The sequence below is a fragment of the Nomascus leucogenys genome, chromosome 17 (assembly GCF_006542625.1).
Source record: "Nomascus leucogenys isolate Asia chromosome 17, Asia_NLE_v1, whole genome shotgun sequence".
In the NCBI taxonomy this organism is placed as follows: Eukaryota; Metazoa; Chordata; class Mammalia; order Primates; family Hylobatidae; genus Nomascus; species Nomascus leucogenys.
The window spans coordinates 82020184-82042080 of record NC_044397.1 but is presented as its reverse complement, the minus strand read 5'-3'; the positions used below and the strand labels follow the sequence as shown (position 1 = coordinate 82042080).

At 39.0% G+C, this 21897-nt stretch overlaps 1 protein-coding gene across 5 annotated transcripts; it reads left to right on the top strand.

Moving 5' to 3' along the window:
• The first annotated feature begins 3985 nt into the window (after nucleotides 1-3985).
• NUP42 (nucleoporin 42) lies at nucleotides 3986-21542 on the top strand. 5 transcript variants are annotated; one of them, XM_003270396.4, is made up of 8 exons: nucleotides 3986-4365; nucleotides 7197-7425; nucleotides 9120-9214; nucleotides 16362-16438; nucleotides 17197-17283; nucleotides 17690-17764; nucleotides 19982-20066; nucleotides 20699-21539. In XM_003270396.4, the coding sequence occupies exons 1-8, from the start codon at nucleotides 4245-4247 to the stop codon at nucleotides 21274-21276; spliced, it is 1347 nt and encodes a 448-aa protein (XP_003270444.1). In that variant the 5' UTR covers nucleotides 3986-4244; the 3' UTR covers nucleotides 21277-21539. The 5 variants fall into 5 exon arrangements, with proteins under 5 accessions (XP_003270444.1, XP_003270443.1, XP_030651563.1 ...); XM_003270395.4 differs by lacking the exon at nucleotides 17690-17764 and having other exon boundaries at nucleotides 20699-21542; XM_030795703.1 differs by lacking the exon at nucleotides 17690-17764 and having other exon boundaries at nucleotides 4002-4645; nucleotides 20699-21542.
• Nucleotides 21543-21897: the final 355 nt, after the last annotated feature.

The following is a 21897-nucleotide window of genomic DNA, read 5'->3' as shown; positions in this document are numbered from 1 at the left end:
TGACATGACAATATTGCTAACAAAATCAAAATCAGCCATTTAATAAACAATTATTCCACCAAGCAGTCTATATTCCTTTTGCCATATATACTGTTAACAGCAAAAATTTTGGATTTGCTACATATGCACGGGTAAGGGAGGTATTTAGAGGAAATTTTGCTTTCTAAGGTTATACCAAAGACTTGAGAAAATCCAATTTACTCCCACATGGCACCAAACTAGCTCTCACTGAGAGTCATTATTTGGATTCTCAAGTCCAAATAATCTGTCCTTTTAATGAAAGGACATTTTACAGGTAGCATCATTCAGCATTTGATAAATCCTTCCTTTAAATATCCTCCTCCCTCTTTACAGTTGCCTCAAAAGACTTTAAAAAGCTTGAATCCACTTTTATCTTCCTAACCTTCCTTCTTCCCAAGATGATTCACACTACTTTAGAAAAAATAAAAATATTATTAAAAAAAAAAAGTCTGTGCTGGGAAATTGTTTGAAATGTTGCCCTTATTAACTAGAAATCTTTTTACTCTCCAGAGCTTTACGCCCTCTCTCATAACAGATTTAAAATGGGGTTCAAGATCTAGTTTGAATCTTACAGAAATTCCCTCAGACTTTATGTTCTAACCCTCTTTAATTTGTTCCCACTATCTACGTTTTCCAAGAGTACTTTATTTCTATAATTGTTCTTTTATATAATATGCCGTTCTTGTTTCATGTTATCCTCTCTGACGATATTTTAGTTTAACTTTTACAAATATTTTAGTGTTTTTGTTTCCTCTAACTTCTTTTTCTGTTTCTTTGCTTTGCTCTTGCCTGTTGGCATCTGCCTTCAAATGTCTAGTCCCTGACTGTGCATTTGTATTTAAAATGAGACATTTGAAAATTGATAATTCAGGGGTACAAGAGTGAGCTTAATCAATGAACTTCATTATATGAGGAGGAGACAGCCAACTATTTTTGTTGCTGGTCCATAAGAGATCCATAGGTATTTTTCTGGGATGTTTGACTCACCATTCAATAAGCATAAGCCCTCTCTGTACCTGATGTCCTAGAATCTGAAGTGTCTCTCATTCCTTTTTATTGGGGAGGAATCGTATCTCCTATCAAGTTGAGACAGTTGCCTCATCCAATTGCAAGGGGAGGCAGCGTATTTTTACTCTGCCATCTTGAAGAAATCAGAAGTTTCCTTCCTGTAACCCCACTCTCCTGATTTCCACCTATACCCATCACCAAACCGATCACTACCAAGTTTTGCAAGCCCTAGGCTCTCATTGTCTCACACACACTCCACCTAGACAGTCTCAGTCGGCATTCTGGCCTTGCCCCTCTCTACCTTCACCAAGCACTGGGCTTACCCTCACTTAAGTTTCAGCCACCACTGGTATTATTTTAGGTATTTGATCCCAGCAAAGCCCTTACAAATGCTGACATTTGCAGGAATGACAAGTCAGTGGCTACAAAGCAATACTGGTTAACACAAGGCGATAATAAAATAAATATACTAAGGTTAATGAAAGCCAAGTTTCTTGTTATCAGTGGAGTTAAAAATAGAGGAAAATGAATCATGTGATTTTGGATTGAAATTGGAGATTATCAGTGTGAACTCAAGTTTTTTTCTTTTTTTTCATAGTCTTTGACATAGAAGGCATAATAGTTTTAATATATAAAATATAGAAATGTTTGATGTAAATGTTTGTGTTTGTTGATACATATGTATTTCCCAGCAATGTTCATGACAGCAAAGACATCCCAGTAGCAATAAGCACATTAAAGCTCAGATCTTGGTTTCTAAGCAGCACCAAAAGGACCCCTGGAGAAATAACTGATTTCAGGACTGGAGTAGAGAATGTAAAAATGAGCCTGGAACATCTCTGGACCATAAAGTAAAAAAGTGCTCGAGTAATCACAGGGATTTTTTTTTCTCCTTTTTCGAGTGCAAAGGAGCTTAAAGGGCCTCCCATTGGCCAAATTGGAGATGATCTGAGCATCAAAATAAATAATGATAGTAATGGATTATAACCCATTGAATACCATTGGAAATCATGAGTCCATATTGATATGAATAAATAAGTGAATGAGCTAAAAGTTGGATGAACAATCAGATTTTTACATACTTTCAAAGTACCTCCCCACAAAATTCTTATTAATAACAAAAAGGAAAAGAATAACTTTATGGTAGAGCAGCTTGGCAGACACCACCTTAAGCAAGTAATCAATTGAGCATTACAGGTAACAGGACAAATTGAAATTGTACACAACCTGCAATGTGAAAACCGCAGCATCACTTCTGTGATAATCCTGACAAAGATGCATAATCTGAATCTAATCAAGAGAAAACATCAAACAGACCTGCACTAAGGAACTTCTACAGTATAACCAGCCTGTAATCTTTAATAGTGTCAAGATCATGAAAAGGAAAAACAAAAAATCTTCCAAATTGAAGGAGACACAAGAAATATGGCTAAGCAACAATGATTCCGAACTGAACCCTTTTCCTCTAAAGGACAATATTGGGACATTTGGCAAAACATAAATGGAGTCTAAGGATTAGAGAGTAGTAGTGCATCAGTATCAATGTCCTAATTTTGTTGATTGTGTTTTGGTTATGTAGAATGCCCTGGTTTGTTTGTAGAAAATATACAATAAGTATTTGGATGATGGGGCATTAGGTCTGCAACATAGTCTCAAATGGTTCAGGAAAAAAGTTCTTTGTACTGTTATTTGTAACTTTTCCATAAATTTGTTTCAAAATAAATGAATTGCATTGATTAAAGAAAATAAAAAACTAGTTTGGACAAGTAGTTCCCGTCCTGCAGATTCTGCTGTCTTCAAAATCCAAACAAATTACATGAGCAAGAATGATGGCTCACTCCCAGCTCAATAATCCTAAAACCACCAGCACAAACCTGTAATCCAACAAAGTCAGATTTATTGACTTACTGCAATCAAGAAGACTGCACACCAGAGGAGCTGTGGGGTGCCTCACCGTACAAAATAAGAGGTAGTTATTGTATGTTTTGGCGGGGAGAGTGAAGTTTAGGTGAAATTTAAATGAAATCTGAAAGCATAGCTGTGTGTAAAGGCATTAACATCAGGTCTGGACGAGAATTGAATGTAGGGCATGTTTCCTTGGAAACTGCAAAGTTAAGAAAATAATAGAATGTTTTCAGAACCGTTTATCTGAAGCTCTACACCTGGGTAGAAACTGAGGCTGCTTCTCTGCGTCAAAGAGACTTAGATCCTCCAGGCAAGGATGGGACTTTTCACTTGTTCTGATATAATTTCAAATAGCAACGTTTATGTGGACTTAAAAGAACAAGGTTTCGGCTGGGCGCGGTGACTCACGCCTGTAATCCCAGCACTTTGGGAGGCCGACGCGGACGGATCACGAGGTCAGGAAATCGAGACCATCTTGGCTAACATGGTGAAACCGTCTCTACTAAAAATTACTCTACTAAAAAAATTAGCCGGGCGTGGTGGCGGGCACCTGTAGTCCCAGCTACTCGGGAGGCTGAGGCAGGAGAATGGCGTGAACCTGGGAGGCGGAGCTTGCAGTGAGCCAAGATCGCGCCACTGCACTCCAGCCTGGGCGACAGAGCGAGACTCCGTCTCAAAAAAAAAAAAAAAAAAAGAAGAAAGAACAAGGTTTCTCAGTGTGTAGTAAGAATGTACTACTCACTAAAAGGGGTAATACTTTTCCGCTGCAGTATGTCCTAAGAGAAACATTGTTTCCTCTTAACGTCACGTCCGGCTTTATTTGACTCTGTTATCCATCCAGATGAAAGGTTGGGCAGTTTGTTACTTTCTCAACCCGAGCTAAGTTTTACTGTCTCAGCAAGAACGACTCAGTCTCTGAAATCATAGCTAATTCTCCTCTGAGGGCCTTGCTGAAGTTCTGCGTTTGCTTGCTCCGCTTTCCTCTCATTTTGGACCTCAAGCCTTCCTGTAGTCCGAGGCCCTGCACCGGGGTCAAACGCGCCTCCGGTCTTCACGTAACCGTTCAAGCATCCCGCCTTCCCAGGACACACTCAAAGCGTCAGAGCGGTCCGCTTTTCTCAAATCCTATTGGCTCAAGTCCACGCGTCTCATGGCAGTTGGGGGTGAAGCGGAAAAAGGCCTTCCCCAGGCGCGAGAAGATGACGTCACAGTAGCCCGGCCGGGTGCCGAGGTTGCCTGGGGCCCCCTGCCCAGTAACTAGCATTGACCGGTGTCGACCGAAGACCCCCTCCATCAGCGACGCCGTCGCAATGGCCATTTGTCAATTCTTCCTTCAAGGCCGGTGCCGCTTTGGAGATCGGTGCTGGAACGAACATCCCGGTGCCAGGGGTGCAGGAGGAGGACGGCAGCAACCGCAGCAGCAGCCTTCAGGTGACTCTCCTCTGAATCCTCCGCGGTAACCGAGCCGGGAAGGGCCCGCCGGCGGGGACCGGGCGTCCCGCGTGTGTCCCGGTGCTGGTGACCCCAACGTGCCCGCATCACGGCCTTGCCGGCCCCATTGGGCTCTGCACAACGTTTTTAAACCGAGGGTTTTATCTACATATTATTCATGTGGTCCGTTTTTATTGAGCTGAGGACCTGGGTTTGGGCCTGGATGCTTGTGCGAAACTGAGTTTTTAAATCGGAAGTACCTATCGAAACTACCTTGTAGGTAAATGCCGTAATTGAATATAATTTTTACTAAGTTGTTTTTTCGAGGGTGAGGCTAGCAGCTTGGGTCAGAATCAGGACTTCATTTTGGAGAAGTCGTGGACTTCTTTGAAAAAAATCTAATAAAACCGGCCAGGCGCAGTGGCTCACGCCTGTAATCCCATCACTTTGGGAGGCCGAGGCGGGCGGATCACGAGGTCAGGAGTTCGAGACCAGCCTGACCAACATAGTGAAACCCCGTCTTTACTAAAAATACCGAAGAAAAAAAAAAAAAAAAAAAAAGCCTGGCGTGGTGGCGCGCGCCTGTAATCCCAGCTACTCATGAGGCTGAAGCAGGAGAATCGCTTGAACCCGGGAGGTGGAGGTTGCAGCGAGCCGAGATCGCGCCACTGCACTCCAGCCTGGGCGACAGAGCGAGACTCTCAAAAAAAAAAAAAAAAAGAAAAAAGAAAATCTAATAAAACCTATAGAGCCATACCGCAAAAATGCACCTGCTCATAGATTTGGGGTGAAATTGGGAAGGTGGGACGCCCAGTTAAGGGCTCTCCGGGAGGTGAGGAAAGCAGATGTGGGGGCCACGTTGCTGGGCCTAGATCATTGTCAAAGCTTTTTATCTTAAAGGAAAGGAGAGATTAGACATGAAACCTTAGAACAACACAAGATTTTTAAAGATCGGCTTAGTAATTAGGTGCTGTCTCCCTTCCCCTCCTATAGGGCTATTCATCTGACCTTTATTTTTTTATTTTGAGACGGAGTCTTGCCCTCTCAGTCAGGCGGCTCACTGTGATCTCCGCCTCCCAGGCTCAAGCGATTCTCATGCCTCAGCCTCCCAAGTAGCTGGGATTACGGGTGCCCGCCACCACGCCCTTGATAATTTTTGTATTTTTAGTAGAGACAGGGTTTTGCCATGTTGGCCATACCGGTCTCGAACTCATGACCTCAGGTGATCCGCCCGCTTCTGTCTTTCAAAGTGCTGGGATTACAGGCGTGAGCGACTGCGGCAGGCCTCATCTAACCTTTAAACCTTGTGTTGCATGATGGTTTCACGTCTGATCCCACTTCAGGGAAGACAGTCCTTTTATTTCATCCACAATTAATCTGGTGAAATATTTCAGACCGAAAATTAGGACTCAGGTCTGTTGAATGTGAGTGTAAACAAAATTTGGCAGACAAACTGTGTATTTAGCTTCCAGAAACAAATGAATGTTTCTAGAATTATAAGTATGAAGACCAAAAGCAATAAAAAAAAAAAAAAAGGAGGAAGTGAGTTTCTTCAGTTGTATCATCCCCCAGTGAATGGAACTTTAGAAGAAGAAGATACCATTAACTCCTACTTGAAGGATCTGGTCTAGCAATCACCACTTTTTGTTTGTTTGTTTGTTTATTAGGGTGGTTTAGAGTTGCAGGATGAACTTTCACAACTGGGCATGTGTGTCATTCCAACTTTTAATATATTTAATGGCTTATCTCCTAATTGAGTCAGAAACAAGATGAATTACCTTAATCTTGGCCCCAACTAGGAAGTGACGAGTAAATGAGATTGCTAAAGTGATTTTAAAAAACAAAACAAAACCAATATATAAAGAGAGGAGAGAATCTTTTTGGCTCATTTTGATATTTATTAAATACTGGAAAGCTCACAGAGGAACTACCTGCATTTTGTTCACATGTAAATACCATGTATAATCTCTCTGTGAAAATAGGTGTGTAGGTGTTTGCCCAGAGAAAAGACTGCATCAAATAGACTTAAGCATCTGTCCAAAAACAGAGGGTAGACTCTAATCTTTCATATTCAAGAAACTTTAATTCAATGTCCATTTTTCAGCCTTTACTACAATATAGGGCCTGGTGGGGGAGCAAAGAATGATAAAAACACAAGTTTTTATCCTGAAGGAGTTTATGATTTATGATGCATGCCTTCTATCAACTTAACTATCAAGCAGTTGTTTATTTAATAAGCTTTGTCAGCTGAATTTAGTAATATATCACTATTTTTCTATATTATTTTCTTCTCAATCTCAAACAAAAATGCAATTGGCCACTATGTGATTTGTTGATATTACAACCTAACTACTGTATATAAATAAAAAATGAAGAGATTGTCATTTAAAATGAGTTTAAATGTAGTGCTTGTTGAATCTTTCTATAATGTTTAGACATACTAAGATATAATAAAGATTTTTGAGATTTAAAAGGACAGTTGCTGGGCACAGTAGCTCATGCCTATAATCCCAGCACTTTGGGAGGCTGAGGCAGGTGGATCTCTTGAGCCCAGGAGTTTGAGACCAGCCCGGGCAATATGGCAAGACCCTATCTCTACAAAAAGTACAAAAATTAGCCAGACATGGTGGTTTGTGCCTGTGGTCCCAGCTACTCAGGAGGCTGAGGTGGGAGGATCAATCGAGCCTAGGAGGTTGAGATTACAGTGTGCCAAGATCATGCCACTGTACTCCACCCTGGGCAAAAGAGTGAGACCCTATCTCAATTAAAAAGAAAATAAAATAGAAAGAAAAGTTGCTAGTAAAATTATTTTGTTTTATTGTTTATTTTAGGTAATAATAGACGTGGATGGAATACAACTAGCCAGAGATACTCCAGCGTCATCCAGCCATCCAGTTTCTCCAAATCCACACCATGGGGGGGCAGCAGAGATCAAGAAAAGCCATCTTTCGGTTCTTTTGATTCTGGAGCTTCAACTAACAGGAAGGAAGGCTTTGGATTGTCTGAGAATCCATTTGCTTCACTTAATCCTGATGAGCAGAAAGATGAAAAGAAACTTCTGTAAGTGAAAGCTTTCAGGAAAATTACTATCCATTTGCTTATGTTTTTTCAAAAGCACCTACAATCTTTGTTTTTTGTTTTCTCTTTTTTTGTAACATCTTTTCACAATACAATATTTTCTTTAAAAAAAGAAATAATGCATTATTTTTAAATCAGAGTAAGCAAAAAGAAGGAAAATCACCCACAATCCTATCACTCATAGATAGCCACTCTTTTGCTATGTATTACCCTAGACTTTATTTCACTTAAAAATATATCATCTTTCTATAATAGTAGAGTGCCTTCCTAGGGATAATTACGATTTTTCCACTTCGTGTTGATAACACTATATTGTGAATATCTTTCTAAGATTAGTCCTGCTTAAGTTCATTCTAACTTACAAGTCCTTTACAAAGTGTGATGTAATTTAGAACAACTTGTGAACTTGGAGGTCATTATACCATCTCTCTTATTTATTTATTTTGAGACGGAGTCTTGCTCTGTTGCCCAGGCAAGAGTGCAGTGGTGCAATCTCAGCTCACTGCAGCCTCCGCCTTCTGGGCTCAAGCCATTCTTCTGCCTCAGCCTCCCAAGTACCTGGGATTACAGGCGCCTGCCACCACGCCAGCTAATTTTTTGTGTTTTTAGTAGAGATGGGGTTTCACCATGTTGGCCAGGCTGGTCTTGAACTCTTGACCTCAAGTGATCTGCCTGCCTCAGCCTCCCAAAGTGCTGGGATTATAGGCATGAGCCACCATACCCAGCCGCATATCTTATTTCTTTCTAAAACTTTTACTTGGATTATCCTATTCAAACTGATCTCATTTGATTTCCTACATTTATTGTGGAGTAGATACATGACATTTCTTGAGAATATTTATGGTAAAATTTATGGCTGGTGTCAAAACAATGCTTGGCTATCTGTAATGTTCTCTCAACTCGTGGTGACCAGGATGGAATTTAAATGTAATTGGTTAGTCTTTTACTTCTCCTAATTAAATCAGAACCAGTTGTAGACATTTTGAGCCATGTACCATATACAACCGATGTTTTTTAAGTAAACGAACAAACAAAACCTTCCTTTCTGCATTTGTTACAATCTTAAATTTAATACAGTTTTCTCTGTGATAATTCTCCTTTTATTGACATAGTCTAAGTAGGGAGAAACTTTAGAGCCGAATCTACCCATGGCATTACCACAGATTAGTTGTATGGATGTGGGTCTGTTTCCCCTGTTGCAAAATGTGAGAATTAGATAAAATGATCTCTGAAGTCCTATAACCCACTTTTAAAATATTATGATTCTGTATCACGTAAGTGGTACTTTGTTCTTCCCAGTTAAATGATTATTGATGTTTGTGATAATTAACAAAGAAAGATTAAAGTTAGTATTTTAGATTTTAATTCCTAAAAAAAGTATGGTATCTGTGATAGTATTTATGTAAGTACATTGGTTAATGGGTCAGTATATTGGAACGCCAAACTCATTAACTTCTCTGACATTATAATACTATTTGTAACCATGAAATATAGTTCACACTTCTATAAACTTGTGCTTTAAAGAACACTCTTCAGAAAATATAATGGAAAAGATTTTGAACTATGTATTTACTAGAATTTAAATTTTCAGTTGTGGAAAATCATTAACAATAAATTTTACCAAGCAGCTAAGAAGATCCTTTACTCTTTTTTTTTTTTTTTTTTTTTTTTTTCAGGGAAGGAATTGTAAAAGATATGGAGGTTTGGGAATCATCAGGGCAGTGGATGTTTTCTGTTTATTCACCAGTGAAAAAGAAACCTAATATTTCAGGTAACTGAAAAATTGTGCATTTTTAAAATGTGTTCTAAAACTATTATTTTCTAAAACCAAAAGAATGTCAGATAAAGAAATCAACCACCAGCTTAGCTACAACTAGGAGAGTTTGGACATTGTTTAAAGTATTTGAGTATTCTAGCCAAACTTCATAATTTAGAGATTAAGGTTGGAGAATATAGTCTTTTAAGACATATAGTTCTTGGGAGAAAACATTTAAATAAAGCCCAGGAAGAGACTCTACGTTCTTGATTCCCTGTATGTACAACTTTGGAACCTCAGCTTCCTGTTGTGAATAGAAGAGTCACATCCTGCCTGTCATTAAGGCCTTGGCTGCCTGGTTCTGTTCTTTCTTCCCTGTCTTTCATTCTAAGAATAGTTGTGTTGAGACCTGTTCTGGAGATAATGTTTAAATGTGAGGAGGCTTAGCTGGGCTACGGGGATAGCAATTTTTTTTTTTTTTTTTTTTTTTTGAGACAGAGTTTCACTCTTGACCCCCAGGCTGGAGTGCAGTGACGCGATCTCGGCTCACTGTGACCTCTGCCTCCCAGGTTCAAGTGATTCTCCTCCCTCAGCCTCCCGAGTAGCTGGGATTACAGTTGCCCGCCACCATACCTAGCTAATTTTTGTATTTTCAGTAGAGACGGGGTTTTGCCATGTTGGCCAGTCTGGTCTCGAACTCTTGACCTCAGGTGATCCGCCCGCCACAGCCTCCCAAAGTGCTGCGATTATAGACGTGAGCCACCACACCTGGCCTGGAATAGCATTTGCTTTAGAATATTCTTCTCTCTCTCTCTTTTTTTTTTTTTTTTTTTGGTCCATAGTCCCTAAGCCCTTTCTGGGCTGAAACCTAGACTATCCCAAGCCCACTCTGGGTGCTCCTGGGCCTCCATCCTTTTGAGGAAACAGTGGGTACCTTGCAGATGGGAGCCCTTGCAATCAATATCGCAGAACCTTGGGATCTTTCCTCTGTCTCAGTTCTAGTTGCTCATTTTCTGTGAGCATTTGCATTACAGCGCTTCTTAGTTATTTATTCACTTGTCCATTTAACAAATATTTACTGAATTTCTTTTGTGCTAAGTGCTGGGAATATAGTGATGAGCAAGACAGACAAGATCCCTTCCTTATGAATCTTACATTCTTGAGGGAGGAAGACAATAAGTGATGCAAATAAACTAAGATAATTTCAGATACTGATTTTTCTATAAAGAAACAACAAAGTATTAAGCCCTTAATCAGCTTAAGTATTAGTACTTGAGTATTAATCCATTCCAAATTGAACCTAACGCCTGTTGCCCTAAAGCAGTGGTTCTTAAAATGTGGATTCCTGAATATAGTTGCCAGATAAAATATAGGACATCCAGTTAAATTTAAATTTCAGATAAACAGTATTTTTAGTATGTGTACATGCCATGTAATATTTGGGGCACATTTATACTAAAAAAAGTATTTATTGTATATCTGAAATTCAAGTTTAACTGGGCATCCTGTATTTTTATTTGCTAAATCTGGCAACTGTATCCCTGAGGCCCTTTTAGGAGTTGCCTAAGTTCAAAAATATTTTCTGATAATACTAAGTGATTAATTGCCATTTTTCACTGTGTTGACATTTGCACTGTTGGTGCAAAAGCATTGATGAGTAGAACTACTTGCATCTTAGCATGAATCAAGGCAGAGGCAATAAATTACTAGTAGATGTCACAATAAAAAAATGTTAATGCCATTTGAACTTAAGAACTTCCTTTATGAAGAGATAAAAAGTATTAATTTTGTTAACCCTTGACCCTGAGTACACACCTTTTTAGTATTCTGTGTGACAAAATGGGAAGCACACACAAAGTGTGTCTGCCCCATGCCCAAGTGTGATGGTTATCTTGTGTGATTGTTCAAGTTGGACTGAGCTAGCCACTTTTTTCAAAGACAATATTTATTTGAAAGGAATGACAACTATGGTTATTTAGAAGAAAACAGTTGATAGTGTTTATTGCCAACGAAAAAAATTAAAACTTTCAAGCAAAAATTGGAATTATGGAAAACTTTGTCATCATGAGCATGATGGCTTCTCAATACTTAAAATCTCTTCTGATTAAATGGATGGCAACATTCACAAATGTGAGGGCCACACGCAGCAGCTCATGCCTGTCATCCCAGTGCTTTGGGAGGCTGAGGTGGGAGGATGGCTTGAAGCCAGGAGTTTGAGACCACCCTGGACAATATAGCAAGACCTTGTCTCTATAAAAAATACAAAAATTAGCCTGAGTATGATGGCATATGCCAAGACTCTTAGCTACTCTGGAGGCTGAGGTGGGGGGATCACTTGAGTTCAAGAGTTCAAAGTTATGGTGAGCTCCGATGGTGCCACCACACTCCAGCCTGGGTGACAGAGCAAGACCCTGTCTCTTTAAAACAATTTTTTGGCCATGCCTGGTGGCTCATACCTGTAATCCCAGCACTTTGGGAGGCCGAGGTGGGTGGATCATGAGGTCAGGAGATGGAGACCATCCTGGCTAACACGGTGAAACCCCGTCTCTACTAAAAACTACAAAAAATTAGCCGGACATGGTGGCTTGCGCCTGTAGTCCTAGCTACTCGGGAGGCTGAGGCAGGAGAATGGCATGAACCTGGGAGGCGGAGCTTGAAGTGAGCCAAGATTGTGCCACTGCACTCCAGCCTGGGTGACAGAGCGAGACTCTGTCTCAAAAAAAAAATTTTTTTGTTGATGTATAATAATGCGCCAATGTTTGGAAGTTCTGTGTAACTCAGTGAACTGGCATTTTTCAAATGACTTATGTGTGATATTACAAAATTATGCATGGCTGAAAGTCCATTCTACATGCATGATAAACCAGTGGATGTTAATATAATGCCACAAAAAGTTCATTAGTATGGCTTGAGTCTATGTTATAGTTAACCTTTAAGAAACTACCACTTGTCAAGTTTTTGTGTAGTATCAAAGAAAAATGTCCACAGTTATTTGAAAAAGCCATTTAAGTCTTCCTTTTCCAATACATGTCTGTGTGAGTGCCCGTTGTCTTCATACACTTCAGTCAGAACAACATATTGCAACAGAATGAATGCAGAAGCATATATAAGAATCCAGCAGTCTTCTATTAAGCCAAACATTAAGAGATGTATAAACATAAAGCAAGGCTATTCATCTTACTAAATTTTCATTTTTTGTTTTGGAAAACAGCTTTTTCATTTATGTAGATAGGTAATTGGTTTCTTTTAAATGAATTAATACTAAGTTTCTCAGTTTTCATTTCAAATGTGGTAATTATCAATGTAAGTAACCCATGTAAACAAACATTCTTTGGGGTCCTTAATGATTTTTAAGAATGTAAAGGAGTACTGAGACCAAAAAGTTTGAGTACTTCTGTCCTTAGGCATCCATTGTATTAATGAATTAACTTTTTCTATGCAGCTATAATAGAATGATGCTACTTTTGTCAATTTTGGCTTTTGTTGCCATTGCTTTTGGTGTTTTAGACATGAAGTCCTTGCCCATACATATGTAACAAACCTGCACGTTGTGCACATGTACCCTAAAACTTAAAGTATAATAAAAAATAAAAATAAAAAGAATGATACTACTTTTGCCCCATTTTGCAAGACTTGAGCAAACTGTCACTCAAATCATTTTCTGTGTTCTGTGTGGTTCAGATGAGGAATTCTGGTTGAGCACAGCTGGAAGGAATAGGAGGCAATTAGGGGAACAATATTTCTTTAGATAGAGTGGTTATCTATTCCTGGGAGGCAGTATTGGAAATGAGTCCTGAATAAAGAGAGGGTATCAGTTATGGGAAGATTTGGGGAAAACATTCCTGGCAGTAGGACTAGCTATTGCAAAGGCCCTGAGGTAAGAACAAGGTTGGCAGTGTTTACAGACTAGTGGGGCCTGAATTACTGGAGGAGAGTAAACAAGGGAAAGTAATATGACAGTAAGGCCAGAGAGATAGCCAGGGGCCAGATCATGTTGGGCCTAATTGCACTGGGCAGGCAGCCATGAAGAACTTTAAGCAAAAGAAGGATGTGATCTGATTAGAAAAAGCTAACTCAGCATGCTGTGTGAGGGGGAAAAAGGTCTGTTGGGAGCAGAGGCAAAAGTAGAGATAGGGAGACAAGTTAGAAGACATTGCTGCTTGTGACTAGAGTTCATAGCAGTGAAGACAGAATTGGTCATATTTGGGTTCTCTGTTGGAGCTTGAACTGGCAGGATGCTGATTAATTAGATATAGGGAAAGAGAAATCCAAGGTGATTTCTAGGGTTTTTTGGCCTAAGGGGTCAGTAAAGATGGGGAAGACAAGTCATTAGAAGGAATCCAGGGTTCTGCTTTGAACATTTAGTCTTTCCTTTATTCTGAAGCAGGTGTCCTTGGAGTTAATAATAACTGGATTACAAGGAATTCTTTGTAGAAAATATCTGGAACATTTTTTGCCTTTCTTAGTAAGTTTGCCCAATTATAAAAGTTATAGCTTTTGGGCCAGATATGGTGGCTGGCTTATGCTTGTAATCCTAGCACTTTGGGAGGCTGAGGCAGGTGGATCACTTGAGCCCAAGAGTTTGAGACCAACCTGGGCAACTTGGCGAAAGCCTGTCTCTACCAGGGTGTGGTAGCACATTCCTATAGTCCCAGCTACTCAGGAGGCTGAGATGGGAGGATCACTTGAGCCTAGGAAGTCAAGGTGGCAGTGAGCCACTGCACTCCAGCCTGGGTGACAGGAATGAGACTGTGTCTCAAAAATAAAATACAAGTTACAGCTTTTGCTTTAGAAAACTTGGAAAGTACAGAAATATATAAATAAAATAAAAATAACCTGATATCGCAGAGATAACTACTACGTTTTAGTATATTTCTTTCAAAACATATAAACACACAAACATATTTCTTGTTTATGTATACAATTGACCCTTGAACAACATAAAGTTTAGGGGCACTGATCCTCTGTGCAGTCAAAAATCCACATATAAGCTTTGACTCCCCAAAAGCTTAACTACTAATAACATACTGTAAGAGAAAAGAAAATGTTAAGAAAATCGTAAGGGGTCAGGCGCGGTGGCTCACGCCTGTAATCCCAGCACTTTGGGAGGCCGAGGGAGGCGGATCACAAGGTCAGGAGTTCGAGACCAGCCTGGCCAATGTGGCAAAACCCCGTCTCTACTAAAAATACAAAAAATAATTAGCCAGGCTTGGTAGTGCATGCCTGTAATCCCAGCTACTGGGGAGGCTGAGGCAGGAGAATTGCCTGAACCCAGGAGGCAAAGGTTGCAGTAAGCCGAGATCACGCCACTGCACTCCAGCCTGGGCAACAGAGCGAGACTTCGTCTCAAAAAAAAAAAAAAGAAAGAAAAAGAAAATCATAAGGATAAGAAAATATATTTACCATTCACATAGTGGAAGTGGATCATCATAAAAGTCTTCATCCTTATTGTCTTTATGTTGAGTAGCAGAGGGATAGGTGGATTTGGTCTTGCTGTCTCAGGAGTGGCAGAGGCGGAAGAAAATGCCTGTACGAGTGGGCCCTGTACAGCTGTGTGTACAGTTGACTCTTGAACAGAACTGCAAGGGTCCACTTGTACAGGGATGTACAAGTTGTTCTATGTGTGTATATATGTATACCTATACATATATAGGTATACATATATATAATTAGGATCATAATCTAGTTTTTCTTTGTTTTTTGTTTTGTTTTGTTTTTGAGACGGAGTTTCGCTCTTGTTGCCCAGGCTGGAGTGCAGTGGCACCATCTCAGCTCACTCCAGCCTCGGCCTTCCGGGTTCAAGCAATTCTCCAACCTCAGTCTCCCGAGTAGCTCGGATTATAGACATATGCCACCATGCCTAGCTAATTTTTGTATTTTTAGTAGAAACGGGGTTTCACCATGTTGGCCAGGCTGGTCTTGAACTCCTGGCCTCAGGTGATCCACCGGCCTTGGTCTCCCAAAGTGCTGGGACTACAGGCGTGAGACACTGCGCCCGGCTGTAATCCAGTTTTTTTGTTTTTGTTTTTGAGACGGAGTCTCGCTTTGTCGCCCAGGCTGGAGTGCAGTGGCGCAATCTCGGCTCACGGCAACGTCTGCCTCCCAGGTTCAAGCAATTCTCCTGCCTCAGCGTCCCGAATAGCTGGGATTACAGGCGCATGCCACCACGCCCGGCTAATTTTTTGTATTTTTAGTAGAGACGGAGTTTCACCATGTTAGCCAGGATGGTCTCAATTTCCTGACCTTGTGATCCATCCGCTTCAGCCTTCCAAAGTGCTGGGACTACAGTCATGAGCCACTGCGCCTGGCCCTAGTTTTATATTCTAATTTTTGTTTTCAGTTTGTCTCTGGTACTAAAAATATTAGAATGAACACCCTTATACGTAGCAACCTTTGTTTACATATATAACTATTTCCCAAGGTTAAATCCTATAAATTGTATTATAAGTCACAGGATATGAATGTTTTTCAGGCTTGTGATGCTTATTAACAATTATCCCTCCCAGAAAACTTGTACCATTTTAATTCCCTTAACAGTAATTTAGGAAATGATACATTTCACCACATTTGGAACAACAGTAAATACCAGCTGTTAAGTTTTCTGCCAGTCTGATTGGTAAAGCATTTTATCTCTATTTTTAAGTTGCATTTAACTTTATTTCATTTATTTACTATTTGATTTTTTGTGTGTGTGAATTGCCTGTTCATTATCTTTGCCCAAGTTCATTTACTTTTCTCATTTATTTGTAAGAGCTATTTATACATTAGGGCATTAGTTCTTCTCTTGTCACATATGTTAAAATTGTAATTTTCCTAGTATACCATTTGCCTTGTAATTTTGCTTAGTATAGTTTCTGGCAGAATTTTTTAAATAAAAGTTTGAATATAAATGTAGTCAAATCTTTCTCTTGTGTTTGTTGTTCATTCTACCCCACTTATCTTTAGAAAATCTTCCCCATTTAAAGATCAAAATAACTAACTATATTTTACTATAATTTTACACTTTATTAAACATTAAGTAGAGTGTAGGCTTTAAGTTTCTTCCTTATGATTATGAAAATTTTCTAATCAACATTAGATATTTTCTTGTTTAGCACCTCTAGCTTTACTATCAAAATTATTGGCATTTATTTTAAAGATTCCAATTGATTCCTCACTTCAGGTTTTACAGACATTTCACCAGAGGAATTGAGGCTTGAATACCATAACTTCTTAACCAGCAATAACTTACAGAGTTATGTAAGTTTGTTTCCTGTTAATCTACTGCAATAACAGATGAGCTGTTAATTACTGCTTTATCGTGGCTTGTGTTTTGGCAAAACCCATGAGGTCTATGATCTTTTTTCAGGAGTAGGCTATTCTTCTTTTCTATATTATTTTCATTGTATTTGGTTGGTTATTAAAATAATATATTTTTACTTTAATAATTAGGAATATTACTATTTTTATTATAAATTACCCAACAGTCAGTCCCAGAAATGAAACCCTTTTATCATCTGACAGATATTTATTGAACATCTGTTAGGTACCGATCCAGTGATGAATGCTAGAAAAACAAAGTTAAATAAGATACAGTCTGTAATACAGATTAACATCCTCATATATTAAATATCAAAAAAAATTAAAAATCTTGACTAGAATAAGTTGAGTACCTGAAGGAAGCAATTTAAATGATGTATTTTTCTGTTTCTACAGTCACGATCATGCATTTCAACTAGTACATGTGTTCACCTCCCATCCAAATATAACTAACTACGTACTGCCAGGTACTTGTGATATTAACCAGATGATACAAGGAGTTGAACAGGGAGAGGGAACTGGAGCTGGAATATCTTTGACAAATAGGCCAAGTCAATGCAAATTTTGCAAGTCATGGGCCATAAAACTGTTACATAAACCTTTTGTGATTTTGGCAAAGAAATATGTGAAGTTTTTATTGAAGAAACTAACTTAAACATACAATATTGAACTGTTATTTTCCTGTCTTCCCTTTTTAGCTAAATTCTGTCCAACGTTTAATAAATCAATGGAGGAACAGGGTAAATGAACTGAAAAATCTAAATATATCAACTAAAGTAGCTTTGGTGAGTATCGGAGAGTTTTCTTGAGGGAAGTGTCTTACCTATCACTTTTTTGCAGAGGATATTTTACTTTAGATTTGGAAAGCAAAACAAAAATTTTCTATCAAGACTTATGATACACACATTCCCAAAATAGCATCACTTAAGAGTCAGGGTCTTGAAATAGTTTTCTCTGTGTTCCTTGGTCAGAAAAGCAGAAATAGTTATGCTTTTTAAAAGCTTTTTAGGGTAAAGTTTTTAACTTTGGTAGTGCTAGTTTTGAAAATGGCAAACTATTACATACATTTAAGTATTTAAGGTTATCTGTATGTAAAAATAAATTACTTTGAACAATTATATCAATGCACATTTAGAATGTAATGTATCATTTTGCGACTGAAGAACACAATATGTTCCTTGTCTTAAACAGAAATGCCTTTGGAAGATATATACCCACCTGTCTCCAACGATCTATGGTCCCAACTGTAGCAAGTTCATTATCTTTGTAAATAAAGTTATGATATTTCTACACCCATTAAAAAGTTCTTAAGAATTTTATTTTAAAATAAGATATTCACATTTATAATTTTAATATTTCCAATTTCTCAGATGGTTTCTACTCTGTGTAAAGGATATGAGAGTACTATCTCCCCACACTTAGTTAATGGTTGACAGTCCCAACACCCCACCCCTTTCTTAAATATGTGTTTCCTGAATAACTAGACTCTTGTGCAAGCTAATTTCTTTCACCTTTTAGTTGTTGTAATGCTATTTGAATTTAGTGGGACCTCTTGGAAGTAGTCTGTCCTTGTGTGAGATGTGGCCCACCATCACCATGGATGAGAGCTGATGGAGAAAGGATAACTGAGTCCAAAGAACTGTGGAACTTCCCTCAGGGCTGGAAGGTCCCTGCTCTTTGCTAACTGCCCAGGGCCCCTCCATAGGTGAGGATGTGGGACAACCCACCCATAGCTGACTTAACATGTATCAGGAATTCATGCCTATTTTATGCTGAATGGTAACCCATTGTATGGATATATTATAATTTGTTTATCATCTGCCTGTTAATGAATATTACACTGAGGGAGAGAAGCCAGACCAGAAAAAAAAAAAAATAGTGTAGACCATGTGATTCCATTTGTATGAAACTCTGGAAAAGACAAGTCTCATTTGTAGTGATAGAAAGCAGAGAGAGTGGTTGTCAGGGATCAGGAGTAAGAATGCTTTTGAGGGCTGGGCACGGTGGCTCATGCCTGTAATCCCAGCACTTTGGGAGGATGAGGCAGGCGGATCACAAGGTCAGGAGTGTAAGACCAGCCTGACCAACATGGTGAAACCCGGTCTCTACTAAAAATACAAAAATTAGCCAGGCATGGTGGCGCATGCCTGTAATCCTAGCTACTCAGGAGGCTGAGGCAGGAGAATCACTTGAACCCGGGAGGTGGAGGTTGCAATCTCAAAAAAAAAAAAAAAAAAAAGCTTTTTTTTTTTTGAGACAGAGTCTCGCTCTGTTGCCCAGGCTGGAGTGCAGTGGTGCCATCTCAGCTTACTGCAAGCTCCGCCTCCTGGGTTTACGCCATTCTCCTGCCTCAGTCTCCCGAGTAGCTAGGACTACAGGCACCTGCCACTACGCCCATCTTTTTTGTATTTTTAGTAGAAACGGGGTTTCACCGTGTTAGCCAGGATGGTCTCGATCTCCTGACCTCATGATCCGCCCACCTCAGCCTCCCAAAGTGCTGGGGTTACAGGCGTGAGCCACTGCACCGGCCAAAGAATGCTTTTGAGGCTTCCAAATGAAAGAAATCGCTTATGTTTGCTTTGGATGATTAAGAAAGTCTTCTTGGAAGGAAGGAGCAAATACAAAGTTCCTTGAAAGTAGGATTAAGATTTCAGTAAGCAGAGATGAAAGACATTTCTAGAGAACAGAATAGCAAGAACATAAAGTACTTTCAGGGAATGGGAAATGTTTAATGGATTTTTACTCATAAGCTTTTAATTATATAATAGTGGATCTACTTCATTTCGAGTATTAGACTGGGTATTCTATAAAGGTCCTTTTTACCTAATATCTAGATTTCTCCATAAATGCAGATCTAACCTTATAGACACTGAAAAAATTTTAAAAATATTTTTCTGATTATAATACCTGCTCATTGTAGAAATTTAGAAAGTATAAAAAAGCATAAATAAAATTTAAATCACCTGTAATTTATCAGCCAGAGATAATCACTGTTAACTTACTAAGGTACATTTTTTATGCGTATTCATATTACTAGTTGTGATTATACTGTTTATACAGTATTATATCTTATCCTTTTCAACATCATATTATGGGCATTTTCCATGTTAAGCATTTAACTTTGCCTTTTTTAATGCACTTTTTTCTTCTCTTTCCTTTTTTTGAGTCAGAGTCTTACTTTGTCACCCAGGCTTTCCCAGGCTCAAGTGATCCTCCCACCTCAGGCTCCCAAATAGCTGGGACCACTGGCTAATTTTTTGTAGAGATGGGGGTCTCACTGTGTTGCTGAGGCTGGTGCCAGACTCAGGCTCAAGCCCTTCATCTGCCTCAGCCTCCCAGAGTGCTAGGATTACAGGTGTGAGCCACCACACCCAGCCTTTAATGCACATTTTTAAAAATTGAATTTGTCCATAAAGTGTATAGAAAAGATACTGGAGCACTATTCATCAACCACTTTATCATTTGCACACTTTTTTTTTTCAGCTCTCTGATGTAAAGGATGGAGTAAATCAAGCAGCACCTGCATTTGGATTTGGCAGTAGTCAAGCAGCAACATTTGTGTCGCCAAGTAAGTGATAAAGTAATGAGGACTTCACTGATTTAGAAAAATTAGATTTTATAGGTTTCAAATTACAAGCCTGAATCACCATTTTAAATTACCTTCATAAATTCTACAACCTTCCATCATAGCGCCTCAAAGCATTTGACTCATTAGACATTTGTGAAAGGGAGGCCAGATTGGGCATGTTCTTTGAAAGACACTTAAGCTTTAGAAGTACATTTTAGGAATGAGTTTTCAGGAGTTTCGTAGAAGTCCATAGCTATGATAGCAGCACCTTTGAGAACTTTCTTGTCACTGTGTATAACAGCATAGCATTGTCCTCAGGTAGCAGCTCTGGTGAGGTAAGTAGAAACCAAAGTGAAAGTCTATTCCCTAGTCCCTGTGGTTTCTCCTGGGGTGAAGGTCGATCAAGGTGAAAATGGGATTGTTAGCAGAAAAGACAGGCAGCAGGCTTTAGTGGGTAGTTCTAGCCTCTCATTTTTACTTTTCTCATCTCGTCCTTCCAGTAAGCTTCTCAACACTGAAACATGACATAAATAAGAAAAAAAGATAGGGGGAGGAAATAATTGTGACATTTTTGTGACTGTAATAGATTTTTTTTTTCTGTTTTTTTTTTTGTTGTTGTTGTTTGTTTGTAGGCTTTCCAGTCAATAACAGCAGCAGTGATAATGCTCAGAACTTTAGCTTTAAAACAAACTCTGGATTTGCTGCTGCCTCTTCTGGAAGCCCTGCTGGTTTTGGGAGTTCCCCAGCATTTGGAGCTGCAGCCTCTACCAGTTCAGGTATCTCTACTTCTGCTCCAGCTTTTGGATTTGGGAAACCTGAAGTCACATCGGCTGCATCATTTTCATTCAAAAGCCCTGCAGCTTCCAGTTTTGGATCACCTGGATTTTCAGGACTTCCAACTTCCTTGGCAACAGGTCCTGTCAGAGCTCCAGTGGCCCCAGCCTTTGGAGGTGGCAGTTCTGTGGCTGGTTTTGGTAGTCCGGGCTCACATTCTCACACTGCTTTTTCTAAGCCATCCAGTGACACTTTTGGAAATAGCAGCATATCCTCTTCTCTCTCAGCCTCAAGCAGCATCATTGCAACAGATAATGTGTTATTCACACCCAGAGATAAACTAACAGTAGAAGAACTGGAACAATTTCAATCCAAGAAATTTACTCTGGGAAAAATTCCATTAAAGCCTCCACCTCTGGAACTTCTAAATATTTAAAAGGGCAGTTTTAAATACAAAAAAGAATGATGTTTAAAATTGTTTTGAGTGATTCATATAGAGATGTATATATGCATGCATGTATATATTCATAAGGAATATAAGCTTCCATTAATAGTGATTTTAAATTTTATTTTTTTCTTAAGTCTAAATATTTAAGTAAAAAGTAACAAAAACTCAGCAAGCAAGGGAATTTTTTTGTACTGTAATTTTGAATGGAACTGAAAAATTGTGCACGAATAAATTACTTTTCTCATGCCATACCACTTTACTATCTCACCATTTAAAGTTTTAAACTTTTTTTTTAGGAAGGAGATAATTTCTGGAATTATTAGGGGGAACATGCTCAAATATTTAGCCTACTTTTAGAATAAACATTAGTAGCATGACTTCATGTTCAAGATTCTCTCAAAGAGATAAATACAGTTTGTAAAGAGTGACAAGCTTTTATTTTTAGAACCATAGGAGCATTTCCCCCCCATAAGTTTGGTTCCCTCTCAACTTTAGGGGTCTTATGGACCACCATTTGAGTTTTCTTCAACAATCTTAAGCTACTTTTTATTTTGGCCTCACTTTTATAGAATTCTATTTATTCATCACATTAGTCTGTCAAATGGATGA

Coding starts and splice junctions, on each gene's coding strand:
- NUP42 (XM_003270396.4), top strand. CDS start 4,245: ATGGCCATTTGTCAATTCTTCCTTCAAGGCCGGTGCCGCTTTGGAGAT. Junction 16,439..17,196: donor GCAATAACTTACAGAGTTAT/GTAAGTTTGTTT, acceptor TTCCCTTTTTAG/CTAAATTCTGTCCAACGTTT. Junction 17,284..17,689: donor TATCAACTAAAGTAGCTTTG/GTGAGTATCGGA, acceptor TGTCTTAAACAG/AAATGCCTTTGGAAGATATA.